This window comes from Nothoprocta perdicaria, unplaced genomic scaffold, assembly GCF_003342845.1.
Source record: "Nothoprocta perdicaria isolate Ctin4 unplaced genomic scaffold, notPer1 scaffold_21, whole genome shotgun sequence".
Lineage (NCBI taxonomy): Eukaryota > Metazoa > Chordata > Aves > Tinamiformes > Tinamidae > Nothoprocta > Nothoprocta perdicaria.
This window is the reverse complement of record NW_020455316.1, coordinates 3,409,217-3,433,034: the sequence shown is the minus strand read 5'-3', so window position 1 is coordinate 3,433,034 and position 23,818 is coordinate 3,409,217. Positions and strand designations below refer to the sequence as shown.

The 23,818-nt window shown below is 40.3% G+C and overlaps 1 protein-coding gene across 2 annotated transcripts in view; it reads right to left on the bottom strand.

Moving 5' to 3' along the window:
- Nucleotides 1-23,818, bottom strand: part of SNX14 (sorting nexin 14) — a 49,795-nt gene that overhangs the window by 8,227 nt on the left and 17,750 nt on the right. Inside the window, exons 9-23 of one of the 2 annotated variants that reach the window (XM_026038393.1) lie at nt 23,217-23,292; nt 22,350-22,394; nt 22,182-22,262; nt 21,926-22,040; nt 19,608-19,763; nt 19,249-19,373; nt 18,111-18,169; nt 14,640-14,666; nt 10,912-11,044; nt 6,247-6,448; nt 5,215-5,298; nt 5,001-5,101; nt 4,581-4,692; nt 3,855-3,895; nt 3,596-3,715 (exon numbers count right to left, since the gene is read on the bottom strand). In XM_026038393.1, coding sequence (XP_025894178.1) covers nt 3,596-3,715; nt 3,855-3,895; nt 4,581-4,692; nt 5,001-5,101; nt 5,215-5,298; nt 6,247-6,448; nt 10,912-11,044; nt 14,640-14,666; nt 18,111-18,169; nt 19,249-19,373; nt 19,608-19,763; nt 21,926-22,040; nt 22,182-22,262; nt 22,350-22,394; nt 23,217-23,292 — 1,477 coding nt within the window. The remainder of the gene's footprint in view (nt 1-3,595; nt 3,716-3,854; nt 3,896-4,580; nt 4,693-5,000; nt 5,102-5,214; nt 5,299-6,246; nt 6,449-10,911; nt 11,045-14,639; nt 14,667-18,110; nt 18,170-19,248; nt 19,374-19,607; nt 19,764-21,925; nt 22,041-22,181; nt 22,263-22,349; nt 22,395-23,216; nt 23,293-23,818) is intronic. The other variant, XM_026038392.1, reaches the window with a different exon arrangement.

Genomic DNA, 23,818 nt, shown 5'->3' with positions numbered 1-23,818 from the left:
GTATACGCGTGAACTCACCCTGCAGTCATTAACAACACATTCATTAAGCACACAGCAGGCACAACCAAGCAGACATGACATCTCTATTTAATACTTTGTACTTCCCAGCATTTCATCTCAGAGGAAAAGGAAGCAGAAAAAAAATGGACATGTAATATTAAATACCAGAGTGAAGATTACATTCAGTAACTCAGATAAATATAAGCACATGATTTTGCTTTTAAATGCTTTTAAATTTAAAAAGTGCCAATGTGCAAATGTTTCTGCTTGTTTTAAAATTTGAGACATGATACAATGCTCATTATTGCAATTGTGCCAAAAAAGACAAGACAAATTCCATGTTATCAATACCAGGATCTTCAAGAGTAAACAGGAACGATTATTATATGAATGATTTTAACACTGTGAAATATTTTTAAAATGGTTTTGAAAGGGATGAGAAATTCCATATAAAGGTTATGCGTTAATAATGGAAGTTCTTGAAACTAATGACACATAAAAGAAAACTCAAGAAAAAGACCCACATTAAAAAAATGCAAAGAAAAAGCCCTAGGAAAACTGTTTTACAGCAGACTATATTAACCTCAATGGAAGAAGCCAAGAGGAGAACCCTGTGTTCTCACAGCGAGTGTCTAATCCAAAAAGGCTGATACTCAACTCGCAAATGCTCAAGTCCTCGCACACCCATTCGGTGGCAGGTGTGAACTGCAGAGCAGCAAGAAAACCAGGAACAACATCCACAGCCAGGATATGAACATTCCCCATCCATTTCTCCTCACTTGCACTAAAATACAGATGACTTTACCGAAACGGCAGAAGAAGGAACATACTACGTATGTTCACAACATGAGCAACTGTGCTCTCCTCCACGTAGCCTAGCACCAATATGTAGGATGTTCGGGGGGTTCCAGAGCAGGTTCTGCTGCTCTCGACAGGCCATGGCAATGGGCCAAGGCCTCTGCACACATGTTTTCTCAGTGTATGAAGGAGCCAAACCCCACCAGCTGCCCTAGCAAGGCTGGCAAAGTGTCTTCTGAGGCTATCGAGCTGTTTGCAGACCCCAAAACAGAGGCACAGCTGAAGGAAGACTGCAGCCTGTAAATCCCATCGCTGCCTTTGTGCGGGGGCAGCTACTGCTGCAGAGGAAGCCCTATTTTTCCAGCAAAGCTGGTAAATCTTCTGTCCTGGCGCAGCCAACTCAGGATAAACCGCAAATGCAACTGGCTGTGCTGAGAGCGGCTGCCCATGTTCGTCCAGCGTTTGTAACTAAAACTCCTCTTGCCAAAACCCAACATACACGCGCAGCAGGAGCGTTCAGAAGGAGGAAGAGTGAGGAAAGTCCTTTGCTCAGCAGAACAGGCAGCATTTGGGGGAAACGTGGAGCTTTCGCCTGCCCCGAGGGCCCTTCTGGGGCGACCGGTTCCCGAAGAGCGAGGCCGAGGCCTCTGCTCACGACACGGGAGACATCCCCACTATCCTGGCTGCATCGCACTACATGGGGCAATAGAAGTATCAATGGAAAATCCACTACAGCATTTCCCAAATAAATAAATAAATAAATAAAACCCTGTGGTCACAGTGTTTTTGCTATGAGATTACAGGATCCCCTGGAGACAGGCTCTTGCAGATGAGGGGGCCAGCACATCCACATCCTGCCCCAAGGGCTTCTTCAGCAGCTATGAAGAACAGCTGTGCTGTGACCTCATCCACCACTATTTGGCTTTTATTTGTTTTTTACTGTTTTCTACCATCATAAATATATGCACTGGCTCCATACAAGTAACTCACGCAATGTTACAGAATCACAGAGGGGTTGAGGTTGGAAGGGACCTCTAGAGATCATCTAGTCCAACCCCCTGCTCCAGCAGGGACACCCAGAGCACAGGGCACAGGGCGGCATCCAGGCAGGTTGGGAAGATCTCCAGAGAAGGAGACTCCACAGCCTCCCTGGGCAGCCTGTGCCAGGGCTCTGTCACCCTCACAGGGATGAAGTTCTTCCTGACATGGAGATGGAACTGCCTGTGTTGCAGCTTGTACCCATTACCCCTTGCCCTGTCACTGGCCATCACTGAGAAGAGCTTGGCCCATTCTTCTCTACATTCCCCCTTCATGTACTTACACATATTAATCAGATCTCCTCTCAGTCTTCTCTTCTCCAGGCTAAACAGGCTCATCTCTAAAGACTTTCTTCATAGGATAGATGCTCCATTCCCTTAATCATCTTTGCCACTCTCCGCTGGACCTTCTCGAGAAGCTCCACGTCCCTCTTATACTGGGGTGCCCAGAACTGCACACAGTACTCCAGGTGCGGCCTCACCAGAGCTGAGGAGAGGGGCAGAATCACCTCCCTTGACCTGCTGGCAACACTCCTCCTGATGCAGCCAGGATCCCATTGGCCTTCTTGGCCATGAGGGCACACTGCTGACTCATGGTTAACTTGGTGTCCTGAGTCCTCTCCCAGGTCCCTCTCTGTGGAGGAGGTCGAGCCCTAATCTGTCCTGGTGCCTGGGGTTATTCCTCCCCAGGTGCAGGACCCTGCACTTGTCCTTACTGAACCTCAGGAGGTTCCTCTCTGCCCAACTCACCAGCCCATCCAGGTCCCTCTGGATGGCAGCACAGCCCTCCGGAGTGTCGGCCACTCCACCCAGCTTGGTGTCATCCGCAAACTTGCTCAGGGTGCATTCCGTGCCCTCGTCCAGCTCATTGATGAATAAACTGAACAGCACCAGGCCCAGCACTGACCCCTGGGGGACACCACTGGCCACAGGCCTCCAGCTGGACTCGGTCCCATTTATCACTCCCTCTTCAAAGTACAAAGTTTGCTGCTTAAATGGTTTCTTTAGGTATATTAAGTGTATTAAGATACTAACATTAATATTCCTTGGCAGATTATAATTATAGTAGAAAATTAACTGTGAGCATATATATCCCTGACTTGTCGTTATTTCAGATTGAATGATCTGTCTAAAATCATGTCAACTCTGTAATAGGAATATAAAAGGAACTTGGATTTCCAAAATCCTAGTCCAGGAATATTAATGCTTCTCTGTAAATTCCACAAAGATGTTAATGACCTAAAGCAGCCTAACACAAAAATTTAAAGACCAGTCTCTTGTTAAAGGCCCTGAAGGTAATGAAATTCTTCCCAGAGTTTACCAACATCTAAACACAAATGCAGATAAATTAAAAAGGGAAGTACCTTTTCCTAAAACATTGTAAAAAGTCAGAATGGAAGCACTGGGATTTACCAGTAAAAATGTCAGAGAGCACAACTGTAGTTAAGAATTATGTAAAGCACACATCAATGAATGCACACAAACATTTCATTAAAGACAGATAAACAGGTAGTGCCATTTTAACAATTCCGGTTTGTCGCTCACTGACCATTGTTTTAAACATTGAAGTTCTTCAAAAAGGAAGTTACCTTATGGTATTAAAACATTCCCCATTTTACATCTTTGCCTTCCCTAAGAAAGCAAATTGCACAGTTAATCTCTTCTATTTATGGCTTTTTTAGCTTATTCCTTGCATCTTCAGATTAAGGTCAATTTTCTCCACTTGTATAAATTGGAAGAAAGAAGAAAATCTACTGTACCTTCTTGTTGTTCTCATAAGTTGGACTGATAATAGTAAGTTCCGGCCTACTTGGTTTAGGCTTGGGAGATTCACAGGAGTTGATAAAGTTCATGATGAAGGGCTCCAAATGCTGACCTTTCTGAAATCAGACAGTGAGTGTGACCTGTCAGTTACATAACTGTGGGGGGTTTCTAAACAAATTTTTGAGTTGCCTCTAATTTAGTAAGCCAATAAAAGTAGTCCCTAAAGTTAAACAGTTGGCAACCTGGAAGACTTACCTCTTTAATCAGCTTTCCTGGAACAGATTTTATAATTTTACCTATAATTAAGAACAAAAAAGCCCTTCTGTTATCATTGCTGGTATTTAGGGTAGCACAGCTAATAAAACTTTCCATCTTTCATGCTGTCCATTCAGACTGTAAGCTTTGTGTATAAAACTTTATAAATATTTGTTGGGACTTCTTAATATAACAGTAACGCATCATGACCTATTACTAAGCTACAATAAACAAAAGACCTCATGCTCTACCACATTTTGCATGCCTATTGTCTAGTACTTCTTCGAAAATAATGCAGTAGTTCAAAAAACGCAGCTTTTTAAAGCTGGTATATAAAGCTATAAAAATAAGTTTGTTTGTTTTTACATATCCAGCTTTTAGGTAACCAAATGCTTAGTATTTATAACAAAAGATGCTCAAAATATGAAAACTATACAGATGATTATCTGACTACCGTGAAAAGCTGTAAAAATGACTGGCTTATCTAGACTGGACTTTTACCAATGCTATAAATCTTCCTGAACTTCCTGAACAATTTGGTAGAGAAATCTAACCACCTTGTTTGCTGATATAAAGGTTCACAGCACCCCTCCCCCCACTCCTAATTATGTCAAAATGAGCTTTTCCTTTGAGGAAAAAGAAAAAATCTTGCTCCATGAGCTTTGAGTTTAACAGCTGGAAGGAGCAGAGTTGTTTCCACACGCAGATCCTTAGCGTACTACATACCAAGATTCACATCCGGCAACATTTTGTCAAGAAACTGGGTCTCTCCTCCATTTGGAGACAGAAAGTCAGCTAGAAGCTGGCTGTTGCTTAGCTCTGGATGTTGCAGAAGTTTCTTCAAGGTAGAAGGTAGGAAAGAGAAGTTTAAGTACTTTAAAAACAATCTCTAAAATCAGTTTTTTTAGAGCAACAAGAGATGTTTACAAAGCATTATGTTACAATAGCTATTAAGTGTCATTTGCAAAATATTCACCAGTTTTCAGTCATGTTTAACTTAAACCACCTTTCATTTGTTCTCATGAACCACTACTGTAACTCTTCAAATCACTTGGGGATGAGGAAGAAGACTTAACACATACTCCTTTATTAGTTTTGTGTCATTAGTTTTATTAGCATAATCTCCTGTGGAAGTTTGTTTCATACCTGCAGATACTCCTGAAACTCCTCCCTCTTGGATTTTAAGAACTCATAGTTCTTGGGGCCAATGATTCTCTTTGAAGGAAGCTGAGCATCAGGGAATGTACCTAAAAAGATATGAGGCAGATTAAATTATTCTTGAAACAAAACAGACACTGCTTTCATTAGCTTTTAATTAAGCCCAGGACTAAAATGCAGTCTAAGCAGTTGGGGAGCATACCATGGAATTCTGTTAGCTTTGACTCAAGCACATAAAATTCAAGGTATCTTCTGTAGACAGACCAGTGTTCAGGTTCATGTCCAACTGAGGGGAAAAATACAACAGAAAAAAAAAAAAGTTAATGTGTTTTAAAATAAATAAATAAATAAATAAATAAATAAATAAATAAATAAAAAGACATCAACAAGGACGTTCTCATCTCCTTTAGTGAATCCCGGCATTCTGAGTAATAGACCATTTCATAAACTCAGAATTTATTAGGGATGACTACATTGCATCTCTTTTCAAACTTTTAACCAATAAGCTACAGAAATATTGCTTGTTGAATACAGTTCCTTGCACCATCAGCTTGAACCCTGGCCATTCTTCTTCCTGAAGCATATCACTAAATAACCCTTGAAGGCCTTCTGCTCCATGTGAAAGTGTCAGCTTCACTAATGTAATTCCACACAGCCCCAGGATGATGTTATTCTTTCCGTTCAACACGGATGTAATGGAATCTAGACACAGATTAACTATCCGAAAGCAAGAATGTTTCTTGATTACCAAAAGACACTAACCTGTATAAGCAGTACACTTTAATATTACAGGAAATGCTATTTTACAATATTCCAAACCTGGTTTTTTTTTGCTAGCCAAACTACATACCCAAAATAGACTCAGTACCAACGGCATTATTTATATGACTGTATTTTTGCATGTTGCTATACATAAAAAGGGAATAAGAAAAATGAGTATAAAGGGGAATAAAAATATAGGCCAGATGTTTGCTCGTTAATGAGAGTCACAGGATTTTTTTTGGAAAAAGGGACATTCTTAAGGTTTAAGCTTTGATGTTAAGTCTAAATGGATCTAATTCACTGTGAGGAGTCATTCGCAAGTTGCTAGTAACACGTCAAACGTATTTCTGCAGAAATTTAACTCATTACTTAAAAAACAGAAAAAGATGCATGTACACCACACTGAAAGAGCCATCAAAACAGAGTTGGAAGAATTTTAAAATGTAATTTTATCCCTAACAACATTACATACCTGCTCTTCTGTCGTTTCTCTCTACATCAATACAGAACACAGGAATCCTCTCCCTTCTGTCTTTCTTTTCCAAGGAAGGATCTTCAAAGAAATCTACGTAGGGGATACTGATTTTCCACGCAGAGAGGTTGCGGGGTGTATTTGGGGTACTTACAACCTCCTCCAGAGAGTCATCCTCCATTACCATGACACCTTCCTCAATCTGTGGAGATTCAAACATCAAGATCCACGCTTCCATCTTCAGTGGGATTAGCCTTTCTAAATCACACTTACATTAAAGAAACATAAACAAGTCTTTGCAACTGAAGTATGTGCTCAAGATTACTGACTGAGAACTAAAAGAAAAAGAAAACATTTTCTTAATGGAGAAATTACTGGGTTTAGATCTACTGTAGATTAATTTTCACAATTAATAAAACATGAAAATATATCGAGCACAATCAACTCTTGTATCTGAGACTTCTTAATGAAGAAAAAATGAAAGCAACTCAAATGCAGGCCTGCGTTTGACTTGCTCTGCCAGGCAGATGCAACGTGGCCAGGATGGGGACTGAACTACTCCTGCAGCCCAGAGATTGAGTTAAAAAAAAATATATATATATATATAAAAATATATATAAATAAAAATCATAACAATCGGCTCCAGATGTATCATGGAATGAGGTGGATTTAATCCCTGTCTGCCATGTGTGGGGCAGTTCTATTGTACTCAGCTCATAAATTCATGTTCCATGCCATAAAATTTGGTAATACTTTTTCCGCAGGCAAGCCGACCTCCGAACCAGTGCCATGTGAGCACTACAGAAGTTCTTTAAATCCTGATCCAGATTCCCAGGGCTACACTAACTCACACTTCATATCCCTGATACTCCTGCTACAACTGAGGCAAATGGGTCACCAACCTGCTACACAGTGCACCGAGCCTCACGTCCCAGGGAACAGCAGAGACAGTCCCACAAGGCTTGCAGGACCATACACACAAAAATTACCTCATTTTTCTCAAAAATGATCTCAAATTTACCTCATTACCTGAACTGAAAATGCCACATTTAAAGATGATCTTGGAAAACGATTTATTTTTCCAAACAATAGTTTACCTGGACCTCATCTACACCACACACAACAAATAAGACCCTGAAAAGTAAAAACCATTTTTACAAATGAGGAGAGAGGGACTGTGAGAAGGAAGGATGCAGCTGGTCTTTGGCTTGCCTAAGAGACAAAAACAAAGGAGGAAGGAGAGCCTGGGAGAAGATCAGCTCTGGATAAAACTGCATTGGGAAAAAAAAACCACTTCTCCACAGGCTCAAAAAGATTGGGAAAACAAAAGAGACAGCTGTATTTCCCTATGAGACTACAATGGTTTGAAGTTAATCTAACCTGCTGCCTGGCAGCAACAGCTTCTACAAGGTCTGGTGACCCTGGTGGAAAGCAGCAGGTGCCACCATCTCTCCTGCCGCATGAGGGACAATCTGCAGAGCCCAACTCGGAGCTCTCGCTGAAGCCCCCATCCTGCTCGCACCCTGGGCTGCCACCAGCCCGCAGAGATGGGGGCTGATACCAGCACCCCGCTCTGCCCGCTGCAGTCCGCAGGATTGAGATTTACATTCAGATAACAGTACATTCCTCTGTTTGTGTGTGTGTGTGTGTAACGTGGAAAATAAATTATTTTAGTAAGCTTTATACAAATCCACACATTTGAGAATGTTGTCACTGGTTCAAATTAAAAGAAGAGATTTTAACACATGAATTTACAACATGTGAGGAAAACCTCTGAAACTAAAGAAAACTGAAAAGCATGAGTCTAACTTTCAAGTTATTTCTCCCTAGCTCCATGACTTAAAAGTGAAATTCCCCTCCAAGGCCAAGCCCAAATGGCATAATAAGTTTTCCAAGCAATGAGCTAATCCTAGTAGCACACGAAGGCAATCCACAACGTCTGTGGTTATTTCGGGGGTGTGCATCTGGCTGCTCATGTACAAACAAGGGTATTTTGGCTCTGTCTGCACCACAGCTTCCACATGGTCACAACAACTGCAGCTGAAGCACGAGTGGCTCAACACACTGCAGCAACCTGCGCTCGGCTGCAAGCGCTGCCTTCACATAACACTGCAGTGATCCTCAAGCTCATTACCACACGGACCACTGTCTTTCCAAAGAGATTTCCGTAGATCCGCGAACCAAATCCCCTCTTTCCAAAGCAATTTTCTGCTGCCACCTACCCAATTTACTGAATGAAAAAGGAAACAGGGACTGGGAAGGAGCAACCTCAATGGGCAGCACACAGAGGTCCCGCTCAGCTAGGAAGGTTCATGGCTGGAGAGCAAAATCACCCACGGTGCTACCCAGCAGCCAGGAATAAACCCAGGCCAAAGCTGCAGGGCGGGTGCACAAACTACAGCACTAGCTTATACCACAGAGCAGAATAAACAGCCCATGACGGTTCCCTGAAGGGCCCGTGAGGGAGCTTTGCATCTGGGAGGTCTCCCATATGGGCTCTGGAGCTCGTGGCTCCCTCCCTCCGGCTGCAAGCAGTCATCGTGGCTGGATTAAGGCATCAGGACAAGGTTATAGGATGGCAAATCCAAGAAAAGGAGACCAGCGTTTCTGCAGGATGGGGCAGTAAGAGCTGGCCGTGATTTACACTCGCCTCCTACCAACTGAGGGCCAAGCTACCAACCCGTTATAATCCACGCTGAGCAAATCTGTGTATCTGCATTAACGCCAGGTACACAGGCCCCACAGAACCTGCAAGGAGGCAGGTCCCTCCACAACCACTCAGACTTACCCCACTCCACAGCTTTCCACAAAACTGAAGGCTTAGGCCTGGCTTTGCCAAAACTCAACTCTTGCCTGCACTTGCCACCCAAACGTCTTCTCTCCAGATGCAATTTCACAACCAACCATTTCAGTTTCCACTCAGATCAGTGTCAAATGAAATTTTCCACAACTAAACCAACATTGGAACAGGCACATTATTCCATTCATTTTCAACACTTATGAGGGATGCTCTGGAAAAACATGAAGATGGATAAATAATCTAGTTTTGGAAGAGCACCTTTCAGCGGACACTGCTTCTTAGGGAACAGACTGCTACCTCAGAGCTGCACACAAAGCTGGAGATGGAAACTTGTGAAATACTTCAACCTACTGCTAGTTTCTTAGCTCAAAAACTAATAGACATACTAGGAAACACTCTTAAACAAATCTGATTTACTTGGATAGCTCAAACTTTCAAAAATTAAAAGGAGCTGTATTTTTTTCTGCCAAAATAATATAAAAATTCAGACTAAATTACTGAGAAAACTGGCCATCTCTCTCGTGTGGATTCTTCAGCAAAGTGCAAACTCACACTTCAGCTTTTGTTTCTCAGCAGGGCTCTATCCAAAGATCTCTCCTTAATTCCAGCATCAGTATAGGAAGTTTCCAAGAATTTAGAGGCCTCTATTATTTGGCTGATAGGAACCAAATTTAAAAAATACATTGAAAAGTTTAAAGGTGGAGCTTTCGGGGGAGGAAAGGAAATGACAGAGAACGCCTAAGCCCCATTCACAGAAAAAAAAAAAAAAAAAGGAAAAAAAAAAAGAAAAAAAAAAAGAAAGGGTATCATATTTTGTACGATATCCTCTGCTTAAGTTGGGAATTATGCTTCCACTCCCCTTGGCTGGCAGGATCTGGAAGCAATGTCAGGAACTCAATCCACTGCACTTATCTGGCTTCCTAAGAGTGGGGAGAAACTGAACTCTCCAAGAAATTAATTGCAACAGTTCTGCTCACTTAAGACATGACTTGTGTGAAAATTTAAAGAAAAAGCTATTTTATATACAGGCTAAGAGGCAGAGAAAAAGGCAGAGAACTGAGTTACTGAGTTTTTCTGACCATCTTCTGAAATGTAATTCTGAACACGATGAATAATATAAAGATAAAAGTGTAAAAATTAAGTGTGCAAAATGAGGCAGTTCATTAAGTTGACAGACACTTAAAACATTGGGTGGTGAGAAATTAAGGTGCATTTATTTTTTTTTGAATGGGGAAAAAAATAATCCATGACTCAAAAAATTTCTGATCCTCACTCACTTTTTTCCTCCCCATATGCCCCCCAACTGTGCCTCAAATACCATCCACCCAAGCCATAATTCAACCTCTGGCTGCATTTGCTGCTGTTTGGCATTAAAGAAAAGCTTCAGCTGCAGAAGACACCCAAGACAAATGAAAGAAAACACTACTGGCTCATGACCTTGGGAGAAAACACTGCATTGCACATCAACTCATACATATAGCACTGGAAAAACTGCTGTGTTTATAAGGAATTGCGGTATATATGAGATAAAGGGGCATGTCCCACATGTAACTTATCATATATCATTAGATTTTTAAAGAGGCAGCATCAATTTTTACACAGTGAAATTAATGAACTGATTACTTACAGAAGTTAAGTGTGTATAGAAACACTGACAAAACTGTTTTTCTAAGGAAGATATTACTTTTAACATTTCTGTACTCAAGCAATAAGTGCACAGGTAGACTAATGAGGGGGACGTGGCCTTGGTTTCTGAATGAATGCAGGGAAAATCAGGCAATTTAATTGGAATTTGGCACACACAATCCTTGCAGTGAAATAAGACAGCAGAAAGAGTTAGAGGTGAATGTAAAACTTTTACTCACAAAATCATCTTCTCCTTCATTTAAGTTATAGTTAGGCAGCATAGCTCCTTCCATTGCAGAACTCTTGAACACACCTTTTATTTTGTTGCCTATTCTGCTGATTCCAAACGATTCTCCTCTTTTCTGTGTGGTCCTAAGATCACAGAGGTCAAAGTTTACAGTACAAGGCATATGATATAACAATTCTGTAAGTCACTGCACATAATTTGGAAATAAGAGAAACAGTTGGGTAAACAAGTAGCTGACATAGTTACAGTTTCACTTAAGTTAGAACAGTTTATGGCAATTTTTTTGTTGTTCTTTTATTGACCAGCAATATTTTGAGTAGTCTCAGTAGAGATGTGGCATTACCACAAGTGTAATAGTGAGTAACAGTAACACTCTTATTATGGGATTGCAGAATGTAGAATAAACAATTGACTCTGTAAAACAATTTCGTTTTGACAGCAGAACCTGTCAGAGGCAGACACACTGGGAGGATCACTAACTCTGTCCCTGTCCATGTACTCTTCTATTTACATATTTATCCACTCTGCCAAGCACCCTAAGTAGTGTATTTAAATGCATTTTTTACATAAACATCCCCGAATTTTACAAGCATGTATGATGCAACATTGCGGGATACGTGCAAACATTAGGGATGAACAAAAGGAATGTGCAAGAAGCAGGACTGAGCATGAGAGAAAACAGATGTGACTGAAGAATCTTGGCTTGAGGAGGCAGTCTGCCTGGAAGATGAAATTGTTTTAAAGTTTTTTAAAGTATTGTTCAGAAATAAAGCAACTTATCATAAAGCATCTGAAAATCAACAAGTTAAAGAAAGAAAGTTTGAGCAGGAAATACATTTATTGGCGAGAAAACAAATTCCAGCATTCCTATACTCCTATACAAAACCTGTCAGGGAAGTCTATGTCTTGCATAGAAATTAACTAATTAGAACAAATTCCAGAAAGAAAAATATTTCTATTGAACACATTGTGATACTGCTTACATTCATACAATAGACGAAGTTGATACACAAGCTAAAAATCAATCAAGTCAACTGTGGAACCAAAGATGTAACAGAACTTAAAGGGATTATTACTATCCAAAGGATGGGAGGGTTTATTAATGGAAACAATCTTCTTGTTTATACCTGTATGGAGCCTGTGTACACATAACCAAAATTGCACAAATTCACTGTTCTTCCAAAGCTTTTGCCTTCCCTACCCCTTATTCATTATCAGCTCCAAAGCACAGACAGGCACCATCTGCCTTTGCTACCCCTACCTCTGCTAACAAGACATAAGGTTGCCTGACCCTTTGTAGTGTAAATCCCTGTTGGAACAATTAAAAAAATAAAAGCTTTTCCTATTTATTTTACTGATTTTCATCAGCTGAAATTTCTACCACGTTGATTAACTACCTGAATCTTGTTCAAGAGCTTAAACACAGGACTAGCAAAACATGTAGTGTGCTCAGACAAAACTAGGCAGCTTTCTAGAAGACTAATAAGTGAAATGCTGATTTGACTTCTCTGGAAGTTTTCATCATTCCTATGAAAACTTGTGCAATTCTCAAGATTTCAATACAAAAAAATTGTACAAGCTTAGAAACGGGACTATCACGGCCTTAAATTTCCAAAAATCCTTTTTGCACTGATCCTTCTGGCTCCAGCTGGAGGCAGAACAGGACCTCACTAGTAACCACGGTACTGAACTATGGGGCCAGGATCTGAACTAACAGTGAGGAGTCCCCATCTCCTGCCCAAATTCTGGGCCCAAAGAAAGGGTCTAAAAATACAGAGCTGCCACTAAGCTGGAACAGGAGTAAACTGACAAGCCTGAGATGGGATCCTCTTCACAAGCAGAAAGAGAAAAACTAAGAACAAGAATACACGTGAACGACAGGCACAAACACTACAGGGCGAAGTATAGAGCGAATATGGGACTGGTCTGTCAGAAATCCTTGAATAAGCACATAGTGCACAAGCTGGCTTAGATGAGCATGGAAAAAGTCTCAAGAAGGTCACAGAAACAGACGTACAACCTGATGATCAAACTTGAAAAAGTCCAGCAAAACAAAAAAACAAATGGGAGTCAAGATGAAAGGTGGAGGGAAGAAACCAGACAAGGGCATGGCCAGATGCAAGGCACAGAAAGGGTCTAGCTAGAGGAGAAACCACATCTTCCAAGTCTCACCACTCTGCTCCTGTCAGCAAATTTATATGAAACTCATAGGTAAAAGTTCCCTACTCCCGCTAAGGGTGAACCATGTAACAGCACCAGCATAGCATCAACCTATAGCTGCCTTCTTGGTAGGGCTCTGTGAGGTGAATCTACAAGTTCCAACATTCCTGATGAACAAGGTGATGACAATAGGTGGGAACATGCATTTTCACAGTTTTTTTTTTTTTTTTTTTTTTTTTTTTTTTTTTTTGGTTTTTTTTTTATAAGCTTCAGAAGTTACACACGCCCAACGTTAGGAACTGTGATCATCAACCACTCGGGATCCAGGAGCTGCTGAACGAGGGTTGCACCAGCGCCTCTGCGCAGGCTGTGGTGCTGTTCTCACCACGGACGGGTGCAGAACGGCTCTCCCACGGGATCCTGCCTTGCTCGGGGCTCAGGACAGACCTTCTGAGGTGATGGGGTGGCTGCAGAAGCCCTTGCCTGGTATCCCTGCTGTCTTCTCCCCCTGCTGCTGGTCACAAGCTGTATCTATCATCCCACCAGCTAGATTTTCACAAGCACGTGAAATCAGAGCATCGTTTTCCTTGGGCTGACTTGGAACCTTTACACGCAGCATGGATAAGTGGCGAGCTCATGTGGCTGCACCTAAAAAGCTGCACTTCTACTTCAAATGTTATCCATCGCTTGATGCTCTAGCAAGCTACAGGTCAGCAGGCTAAAACCCAAGCATAAAACAAAGTTTCTTTGTATCTTGACTCCCAGCCTGTAACATGGAGATGATAACGTGAACGGTAGGAATCATGTTGAAGACACTGATGCTCTACTGACAAATTCTAAGGAACAGCCCATGATGAAAAAATTGCTTTCTGAGTTTGGATACGGTGCATTTAATATGGCACGAGTAATGAGAAAACAAGTCACTGAACAACTATTATGGTATTAATAAATGATTAAGCAATCACAGACTACAGTATTAAAGACACATGTATCGTAATCAAGCCACAATATTCACAAGGCTGCACTGAGAGCTAATTGGGGAATTCCTATTTTTGAGTGTTCGACTTCAAACATATATATAAAGCATATATAAAACAGTTACACTTGCATGCGACGCAAAGCAATGATCATATTGGACACGGCTACTCGAGACAAAACAAGCAGCTTAGTGGGTGAAACCTCCAATTGGGAAATGTGATATGGAGTAAATAATATTTTGGAAAACTATTACAGCTAGCATGCACAGGTGAAAAAAATGCATCAAGTTATGTAGGTGTATTTCAAAACCAATAGTGGACAAATAGTTAACAGCAAGGAATATTAGTATATTGCAAACTTGTGAAAAAAGAAAAGTAATTAAGCAATTTCTAAACACTTGTGAAGAGGACATGAGAAGTAAGTTGAACTTGTGAAGAAAGGCAATTTAGTCCAGAAAAGACATTTAAATGTTCTCAGAAATAAAATAACGAGTTAGCTGTGGTTACAAAGACTGTGTGATGTAGGCATGAGAGATGCAGTCCAGCTAACAGACAACATTTACTGAGGGTTAGATCGACTTACCGAAAGTCATCCAAACTCAGGCTACTTCTGCAACAACAGGCATACAAATTACCGCAGAGCCCAGGGAAGAATAACAGAAATATCCCAAACTTGAAAGACGTATCCCAAGCCAAACAAACTACAACCTTCACTATAAATTAATCAAAAAAGATTTAAAGTTTCTGACCTAAAATCTTAGAAAATGAAATGCTAATATCCAAGAGATACTAAAATCACCAGTGTCTGCACATCTGATTAGCAAAATCACCCTTGAATTAAAAAAATTATTAGACTTTAGAGTCTTCACTGACATTCAGGACAAGCAGCTACCAGTTTAAAAAAAATGTTTCCCATTCTTAAAGCTAACTGTGGTGGTAAGCTAGAAGTAAACATTTTCTGTGTTCAGAAGTCACGTAGTCTAGTTCACTTGGTCAATACAAAGAAAAGGCAGTTGACCATATTATACAGCAGAAAAATCTTTGTGTTAGATATAGTAAAGAAAGTAGCTACTATAAACTCAGAATTTGATAGATCCCAAAAGAAACACAGACTTCATGAGTGTTCAATTGTTTTTGCCGCGGTGCTTAACTTGAGTCACAGAACCACCAGCTCTGTGATTCCAAGAGAGAGGGGCTCAGAGGGACCCACATTGATGCAGTCACTGCACACATGGTTTGTCTTTAACTCACAGGAGCTACTGAGCTCTGAACAAACTCATACATCATATTGCTTATGGGATTTGAGCTCTCAAATTCCAGATTTTATTTTAGAACAGGAACTGCTTCTAAGGCATCTAAGACACCTTTTCAATTATGTTAACTGCAAAACTGGAAACCTCGCCCAGGCAGTGGAAACTGATGCTGACAAACAAAAGCAATCACATTGCATGCAACTGCTTACAGACTTTTCAATCTGTTTTATTCCTCATCACTCCTCCAAACTGTTAATACTTCCTTCTATTTGGACTCTCACTTGAAAAAATGTTTTAACTTTATTGTGCTCTCAAAGATGAAAAATTAGAATATTATGCTGCTGTTTTTATGCACGGTCATGGCAGGTAGAAAAGCAAGGCAGGTATTTAACAATCCGGAAGTCTGGGCAATTGCCCCACACAATAACCCCTCACCACGTCCTCTCTTCCATATGCCCAAATTTAAAGTCACCAGAATCAGAACTTAAACCCAGTCAATTAGTCACGTGGAAAATACCAACGAGAGAGCTAAACTGCTGCCAGTCACTGCTCAGTTACCAAGACTCCAAAAATACTTGGAATTTCTCATTTATTGCCAACGTGGTTTGCATGGGACATTATTTTCCTCATCTGTACATTAAAAAATTAAGATTTTTTTATACAGGTAATTGAAATAGTGCTTCAGAACAGAAACTAGGCACTTTCAGACAACTCTTCCTACCTTCCCACTGCATTCTCCAAAACAGGCTTCATAAAAGTAAGTTTGGGGCCTTCCCAGAAGTGAAATCTTTCAGCACTTGGCCTACACGCATTCCCTTAGGCCTTCCCATCTACTGCTTCATCTCCCGGGCTTTTTCATCAGCAGTATCCGTGCAGTACCCCAGCAAAGCACCAAATCAAAGATACAGAAGACAAAGCTCATCTCTTTGCCTGTGATTTCTCTCCACTGGAACTAATGCTGGGAGAAGGGAGAGAAGGCAGGAGGAGGCATGTGCATATGGATAACATCTGTAATAACTCTGTAAGCAATTTACAGGGGGCAGACTCCTAGGCTGCAATCAAACTCTCTGCAGGCAGGAGCTCTGTTTCCCTGCAGTGCTCACCGAGGCACCGCTTCAGACACGCAGTATCTCGTATCACGAGCTGCTGCACCTACTCAGGCACTCAAGTCGTGCTGAAATGGGAAACAGATCCACTCCCAGCAACGCCAAGGATGCTCCTTGAACTGCAGAAGAACATGTTGCAGCAGTTCCCCAATGCATCAACTGTGGTTATTTTGTAACCAGAGATCTGCCTCGAAACCTCCAGGTAGAGACTGCCTGTAACTTCATTCGTCTTACTTGAAAAGTTAAGCGCCGAGGGGGTGACCTAAAGGGTTTCATGCTTTTACTAGAATGCCAAGATTTAAGAAGTGCAGCACACAATAACCTCCATCCTTTGTACGAAACTTTGGGGGATAGATAGCAGAAGACAGATTTATGGGTCTGGATGAAACCCTGCAGCCATCTTCAACAGAAGCCTGAGTGTGTTTTAAGGTTACCACTCCCAGTGGAATATCACAAAGGGAAGAAGTGCAGCCGGCCTAGCTGCCTCCCATGTTCCTCTTTGCTAAGGAACAGAGTGTGTCAGCACCAAGTCAAGAGAGCTACTCCACAGCCAGAGTCCTAGATCCACGAGAGCTGCCAGGACTATGTGGAGATGTCGCAGATGGATCTCGTGGAGAGAAGAACCGTGTAAGCCTTTCCAAGAACATAAGCAGAGGTGAGAGGGAAAGCTGAAGAAGTTGATAAGCTGCTCTTCCCCCTCTAGAAGGTAATCTAAGACAACACACACTGGTATTTTCTACAGTATTGTGGATCTTTTCATGTGTTCATTCGGTGTTTCATACACAGAAAGAAAGCCTGCACTCAAAAGAGTGCTAGGAGAAACTCACTCTTCAAAGAGAAGCACCTACTATGGCCACCACTACCACCAGTTTAATGGCCAGCAGTAGTAACAAGGGACAACGGAGACAGTGCTTGACACTCCAGCTACAGGAAGCCTGTTGCTTGCCAAGGCACAGCAGGGAGAAAGATGAAGAAATATTTTTCTGTCTCCCTCTCTGTTGATATAAACACAGCAAAAATTACATTATCTGCATCATTTTCCCAGTGTGAGCTCCATGAACGGTTTGGCTTATAAACCTTGAAATTTGCTCCTGTCCTCTTCTCCAGAGGAGATACTTGCTCTTCTCCTGCTCTGCAGGCCTTAGGAGCCTGAAGGTCCTCTCTAAACACATACCCAAACTAAGAGAGGATGCCTGTGACACTACACTAGGAATAGGGAGAGTTGGGGAAAGGAAAACACATTTGACCTAGGAGAAAAGGCAAAACCTTCTTGTTATAATACCAGGGGATTCACACAGCACAACCAGGCTAAATAGGCTGGACACTGTCTCCACTCCTGTATGACTTGCAACCCAACATGACCCAGCTCTGTACCAACAATAAGGTATTTATATTTACAGTAACTGTAAATCACTGTTTCTTTTCTTTTGTTGTCATTATATATTTATTTTCCCCATTCCCCTTCTCAAATGCTAAGGTCTGTATCATGGTTTAAGTTCTTTTATGTAAAAAAGCAAAGGATGATGTTGGATAATGCTGCTTGGTCCTCCAACAAGTAACCTGTCTATAAAAACAGTACAGCTAAAACGTAGTCCAATCAGTATCAAGCACCAATAAAACCCCGATGGCTTAATATTTTGAAACTTTCAACCAAAAAGCAAACACAGAAAATGTAAAAGATTCTGCCAAACGTACCTGTTAAACTTCGAATTGCGTGTGGGTGACTCTGCTCCTCTCAAAAGGTGCCTAAAGTACTACAAGGGGACACAAGAAAAAAGTATCAAAGCATTGGCCTCCTAGCACAAAGGCTGCGATGCAACAGCACTGCACAAGCCGGGAAGCAAGGCCAGAAATAAGTAAAAGGCAAGCTGACTTTATCCAGTTAGGTTAAGTTATTTATGTGGTAAAAAGACATAATACATCCTCCCAAGGGCTAGTTGTTTTACATGAATTAATCTTGGGACTAAAAGATGAAAATCAAAACAGAAATAAAACTAAAATTAAGCCCCATAACCCATGCCTCTTCCTTGCAAAATATGTATTTGAAGCATTATATTATTATTGAAATGTGCCATCAACACCGTCTTTAGTGGAGGCACTTTATGAAGAACGACTCCAAGGTAAACACCCCATTCCTAAGACAAGTCCATATATTCTGTCTTGGTGACACAGTGACATATGACACGCACAGAGAAGCGTGGTGATTTTAACACACAGCCTGATTTATGCACACAAACTCTAAAGGTGACAAGAATTCAGACCCACTTCTGAGCTTAAGTGTTTCCTATGGGAAGACTTCAGGCAGCTGCCTGCTTGTTATGGGGAATTTAATCTACTTTCAGAACCCAGTCTGCTCCAATAATGACGGGATCTGTGTTTCCCTAAAGAATCCTTTGAATCACCTTCCTGAAAAAAGACACCTTAGGAAATGGAAATGCTTAACAAAAATACCAAAGTAAAAACTCTGAATCTTCTAAGTACTTTCATATTTTGAAAACTAAATAGAGTCTTAATTCAGTTTCATGTCTATTATGCCTATTAATTCCACATTAAATGTGCGGTTGTACAAGGAGGGGAGTCTTCTGTAATAGCAGTGATATTTTCTAATTATTACACCAAAAAAAGAAGTTTTTTTTTTTTCCTTTTTGTTCTACTGATGATGTGTCAAGGCAGAATAAACCCAGTTTTCTTAGTGAGATTTGTCCTGGCTCTGCAGTACCAACTAAAGTGGAAAACAAAGGTATTTTTTTTGTTACACATGCACATGCTTCCTATATAGAGGACGCCTTAAAAATTCAATCTTTCTTTAAGACCTCAAAACTTTCATGCTTACCTCATCACTGTGACAAAACATAGGAGTAAAAACATTCTCAAGGAGAGAAAGAACATGCTCATAAGCTTCAAAAAGACATCTCATCGTTTGAAGTTTCACAACATCCACATACGGCCCTTCAGCAACTACAAAAAGTTTGCAAATATAAGTGATGTTAGTTGTTTTCCTTAACTGTAAACTAAATGTTTCAAAACTTAGGTTTTGTTTGCTTTGCAAGCTAGTGCAAGTCTTACACATAATTTCTTAAAACAGAAAAATATTGACAAGGTAAGGTTTAAGCATAACATATTTTTAAAAGCATGATAAAAGTAACGTGCTCTAATTCCACTGTAAATGATTCCTTTCAATTTCAAACTTACTTCTTTGAATCTCTTCCACTATGAAAGGATCAAATCTAATTTTGTCAATGCTTTCATCCAAACAGTAAGTTTTGTAAATTTTCTGCACTTCCTCATGAAGAGCCATCTTCTCAGTATCCGACAGCTCTGGTCGCAGAATTCGGTCATTGAATTCCTCTAGGAAACAGGGGAAAGCAAATGCGGATCAACTTGGCAAAGTAGTGGCATGGTGTATAACAGACAGATCTGGTGCACACCAACGGATACAATCATTCATAAAAATGTAAAACAAAGAAATAAAAGACATCTAGAAATCTCAAGGTAGCCTAGTTTTTATTAAAAATCAAGTTTATTCATAAAATTAATTCTCAGAAATACTGTCATTAAAGCTCGCTATTCCTCGTCACGGCAAAAAAACATCGTCAAAACCGGGATTCCTGGCAAGAGAACAGTTTTTTTCTTTTTGGATTACTAATGTGGAAATGATCATTTCTTTTAGCAAGGCTTCCAGTTCAAGCTAAACGTACAGAGAGTTTCAACAGAGTTTAAACCAGTCATCTACCCATTCTGCTGCTACTTCATTTCTAAGATCCAGCAAAACTTCTCCATGCATTCATCAGCTTCTTTAATATCAGGCTAACTTGAGAATGAACTTCCCTTGCCTAGAAATCCATCCAACACAATCACTGTGTCACCCTAGCAAACCTACTGTTCCTCTCATTCAGGGCACTAGCACGGCCAAGAAAGAGGAAAGAAAAATAAGCTGGGATTCACTTGATTTCTTCAATTATTGGGCTGAAACAGACTCTATCAATAGAGTTCTCCAACTCCATACCCGAACTGCTTCACATTCAAGATATTTCTCTCTACCTAGTAAATAATAATCAAGAGTAGAGACACCGCCTGAGCCAGTATAACTTGAGAGAGCTGAAGCAGGGCAGATAATCCTACCCTTTGTTTTAAAAGCTAACACAGAACCTTGACACTTCAGAGTGCAAGAGACAAGCCCCGAATTTAGAAGGTGCTCAGAGCTGAACACTGATCCCTGGCAATATCCATAGTTTGAGAAACACTCCGGTCCTGGGAAGCAGCTCTAGAGCAGCTCAGGATACAGCCCATACACCAGGAACTAATTCATTTTTGGCGGGGTAAAGAGCTTTTCCCAACAAAAACGCCAATGTGTTTGGAAGGATTATGATCCCTTAAGAAATTGTATGCAGAGAGATTATTTCACCAGAATCACAGAACGGTGATCTGAATATTTCTGTTTCTTTCAGGCAGCTATTAATGATTTCTGCAGTATTCTATGAGATAAAAGTCTGCCTCGTATTTAATTTCACATCTTCCTGCTGTATGTATAAGTTTAGGATAAGACAGAACCATTATTTTCCAGGCAATATAGACGTATTTGCTTGCCTTTGCAATAAACAATGACAGAAATCTTTGCAGCTATCTTTATTACTGTATACCACATAATGCCATAAACTTTAACGATGTGGAAAGGCCCAGATCACTGTAGTGGCAATACGGTTAAATGGGAGGCAAGTTTTAACACAGGGGTGAGAGAAGAATTTATTTATCATTATCCATCATGTTTTTGTAACTACTGATCACCCAGGAACATTCCTCCTCCTGACTGGTTACACATGCACACGCACACACATGACTGTGTATACAGGTGTTTGCCTATGTGAACACACACATATATATGATCTTGACAAAAATAAAGTTCTCTTGATAACCCACTAAACTAACCATTGGAAGGAGGAAAAAAAAAAACTGTAAATTATGGAAATTTCATAGAAAAAAGCCATCTAAAAACAGGGGGTTTTCCAGCCAACACTTTCGTACCAGGAAAAACAAACACCGATTTCATAATTGAGGGACAGGTTTTCAAACAGGAGGTTTCAACAGCTTTAGCAGTCGTGCTGTGTTTCTGCTTTGTACACACATCAGAACCTGAGGTCCAGAAGAACATGAAAAGCTTCTTATGACGTGCAGCTCGTTTAGAAATACTTTAAGAAGGACATATTACAAAAGGCAGACTTATCTTGTATAAGCAGCTAAAACATTTTTTCTTACAGAAAGTTTCTACTTTAAAATGCACAATCTTTATCAATAAATTAGAAATACAATTAAGAGCAAAAACCCACAATGACATTAACACTATCAAGATCAGCACTAAAGAATCAGGACATGATGAAGTAGCTGAACATAGATCCTGAAACTTAACCTCTTGCTTAACACTGTCTAATTCAAAAAAAAAATCACTAGAACATGCAAATTCTTAAAGCTTTTGAAGACCAAATACAGCTCAGTTATTACATATGTAACCTTACCTACAGTCAGGCAGAACTGCAACACGTGGACCGCTCCTTCCTGTTTCAGGAAGTTCATAAATCGGAATAAAAGGTCTTGCTGATTTCTGATCTCCTTCAGCTCCAGTTTCAGGACCTTAAATAGGTCAAAAATGCAGTCACTTTTCAAACTTTAACTAAGAATAAATAATGGAAAAAGTTGTAGAAACAAGGACAGCAGATAAAGCAATAAACATATTTAAAGAGCAAAAAAAAAAAAAAAGATTTCTTTACTTACAGATGTTTTTTTATTTCTTGGCTCTGCAAATTTCTGTAGGAATGGAACCAATGAAGAAGTGGGCTCTGTTGCTTTCTCAGGCTGTCAAAGTGATAAAAATTGAGCAAGAATGCTTAATGAACAGGTGAACACGCAAGATACTACTGTTTTAACATTGCCAATACTCACTGGACTATCATCAATGAAGATCAGCAGCAAGTGGTTGACAGTGTCCTACAGAAAAACACAATACAAAATTAAGGTAAAAAAAAAAAACGAACTTGATGAAAATAGTTTCATTTTTATGTCATTTCCACAAACCTGCAAACATATTAGCAATACTAAAAAAAAAAAAAAATCTGTCTTGAAAGTCCTCCAAGTATTTACACAGCAAGGAATTTCAAGAGATCTGTACCGAAACATTCTTCATCTGGTGGAAGAAAACAATGCAAGGCATTTTTGCTGTTAGTGAAGGTCTAACAAGCTACTGCTTCTTGCACAGTTACAGTCCTTCCTGCTTGCAGCTAGGTGATATATTTATAAGTACAGCAATTTCACCTATTATATACATAAAAATAGAAAAAAAATGACACTATCCCACATTCAGAAATAAATCCTTTTTTTTTTTTTTTTTTTAGCAGAGTTAAGGACAAAACAATTGGTTTCAATAGAGCAACAAAAAAGTTGGATAGCTTAGATTGCTGTAAAAATACACCTACAGTTAAGTAACTGAGTCCTTGTTTAAATATAGTTATCATCATCATGAAGGCGCTTATATTACTGCAGCCTTCTCCCATTTTATGGGAATTGTTGTCTTTTATTAAAAACACAGTCTTAAGAGATAGTGCCCAAAGTGCATTTTATATGAGTCCAATCTGTTAACCAAACCAAATAATACACAAAGGAAAAAAAGAACTGGGTGCAATGTTTCTTGCTCTTTTACTTAGCCCAAGCTACAGCAAGTAAGCCCCTGTACACAGCTGATTGCACCATAACACACTGCTTGCTTAGGAGGAAAATAGCAATACGGAAAATGCCTGCGCTCCAAAGTCTTACAGGATCGGCTAAGAAGTCCATAGAGGGAAGGAAAACAGAACCAGGCAGGATCTCTCTTATAAGAAGTGCCAATGATCTGTGGAGGAAAAAAAAAAAAAAACAGAGATATATTTTAGCATTTTCTCAGAAATATATTTCAGTGTTTAATAGCACCTTAAGTGTGCTGAAATATTTTTAGGAGTGATCACAAATACCGCTCTCACCATGCAAAGGGCTACCACTAGCCTTGAACATGCAACCCAAGGGATAATATGGAGAAAACTGTACACACCTAGAAGAAAAATAGCATTCTGCTCTCCTATTTTCTAGCAAGGATTACCCCCAACATGCTATTATACAAAAGGAGAAAACGATCAGCACCAGCATTACACAGGATGGAACTTCCATGGGGAAGAGAAGGTGCCAGTGCAGTTTAAAGAGTGGATGCAAGTATGGCCTAACAGCCCTGACTATGACAGGCTGAGACTTCAACAATCTTGACCCATCTACATCCACGTTCTCCCCAAGGCCTCTTGGAGGAGGCCCTGAAGGAGACCTCTGTGCACACAGAACATCCAAACCAGCCGAGAACACAACCAGGGAAAATTCTAGGCAAAAGCCCA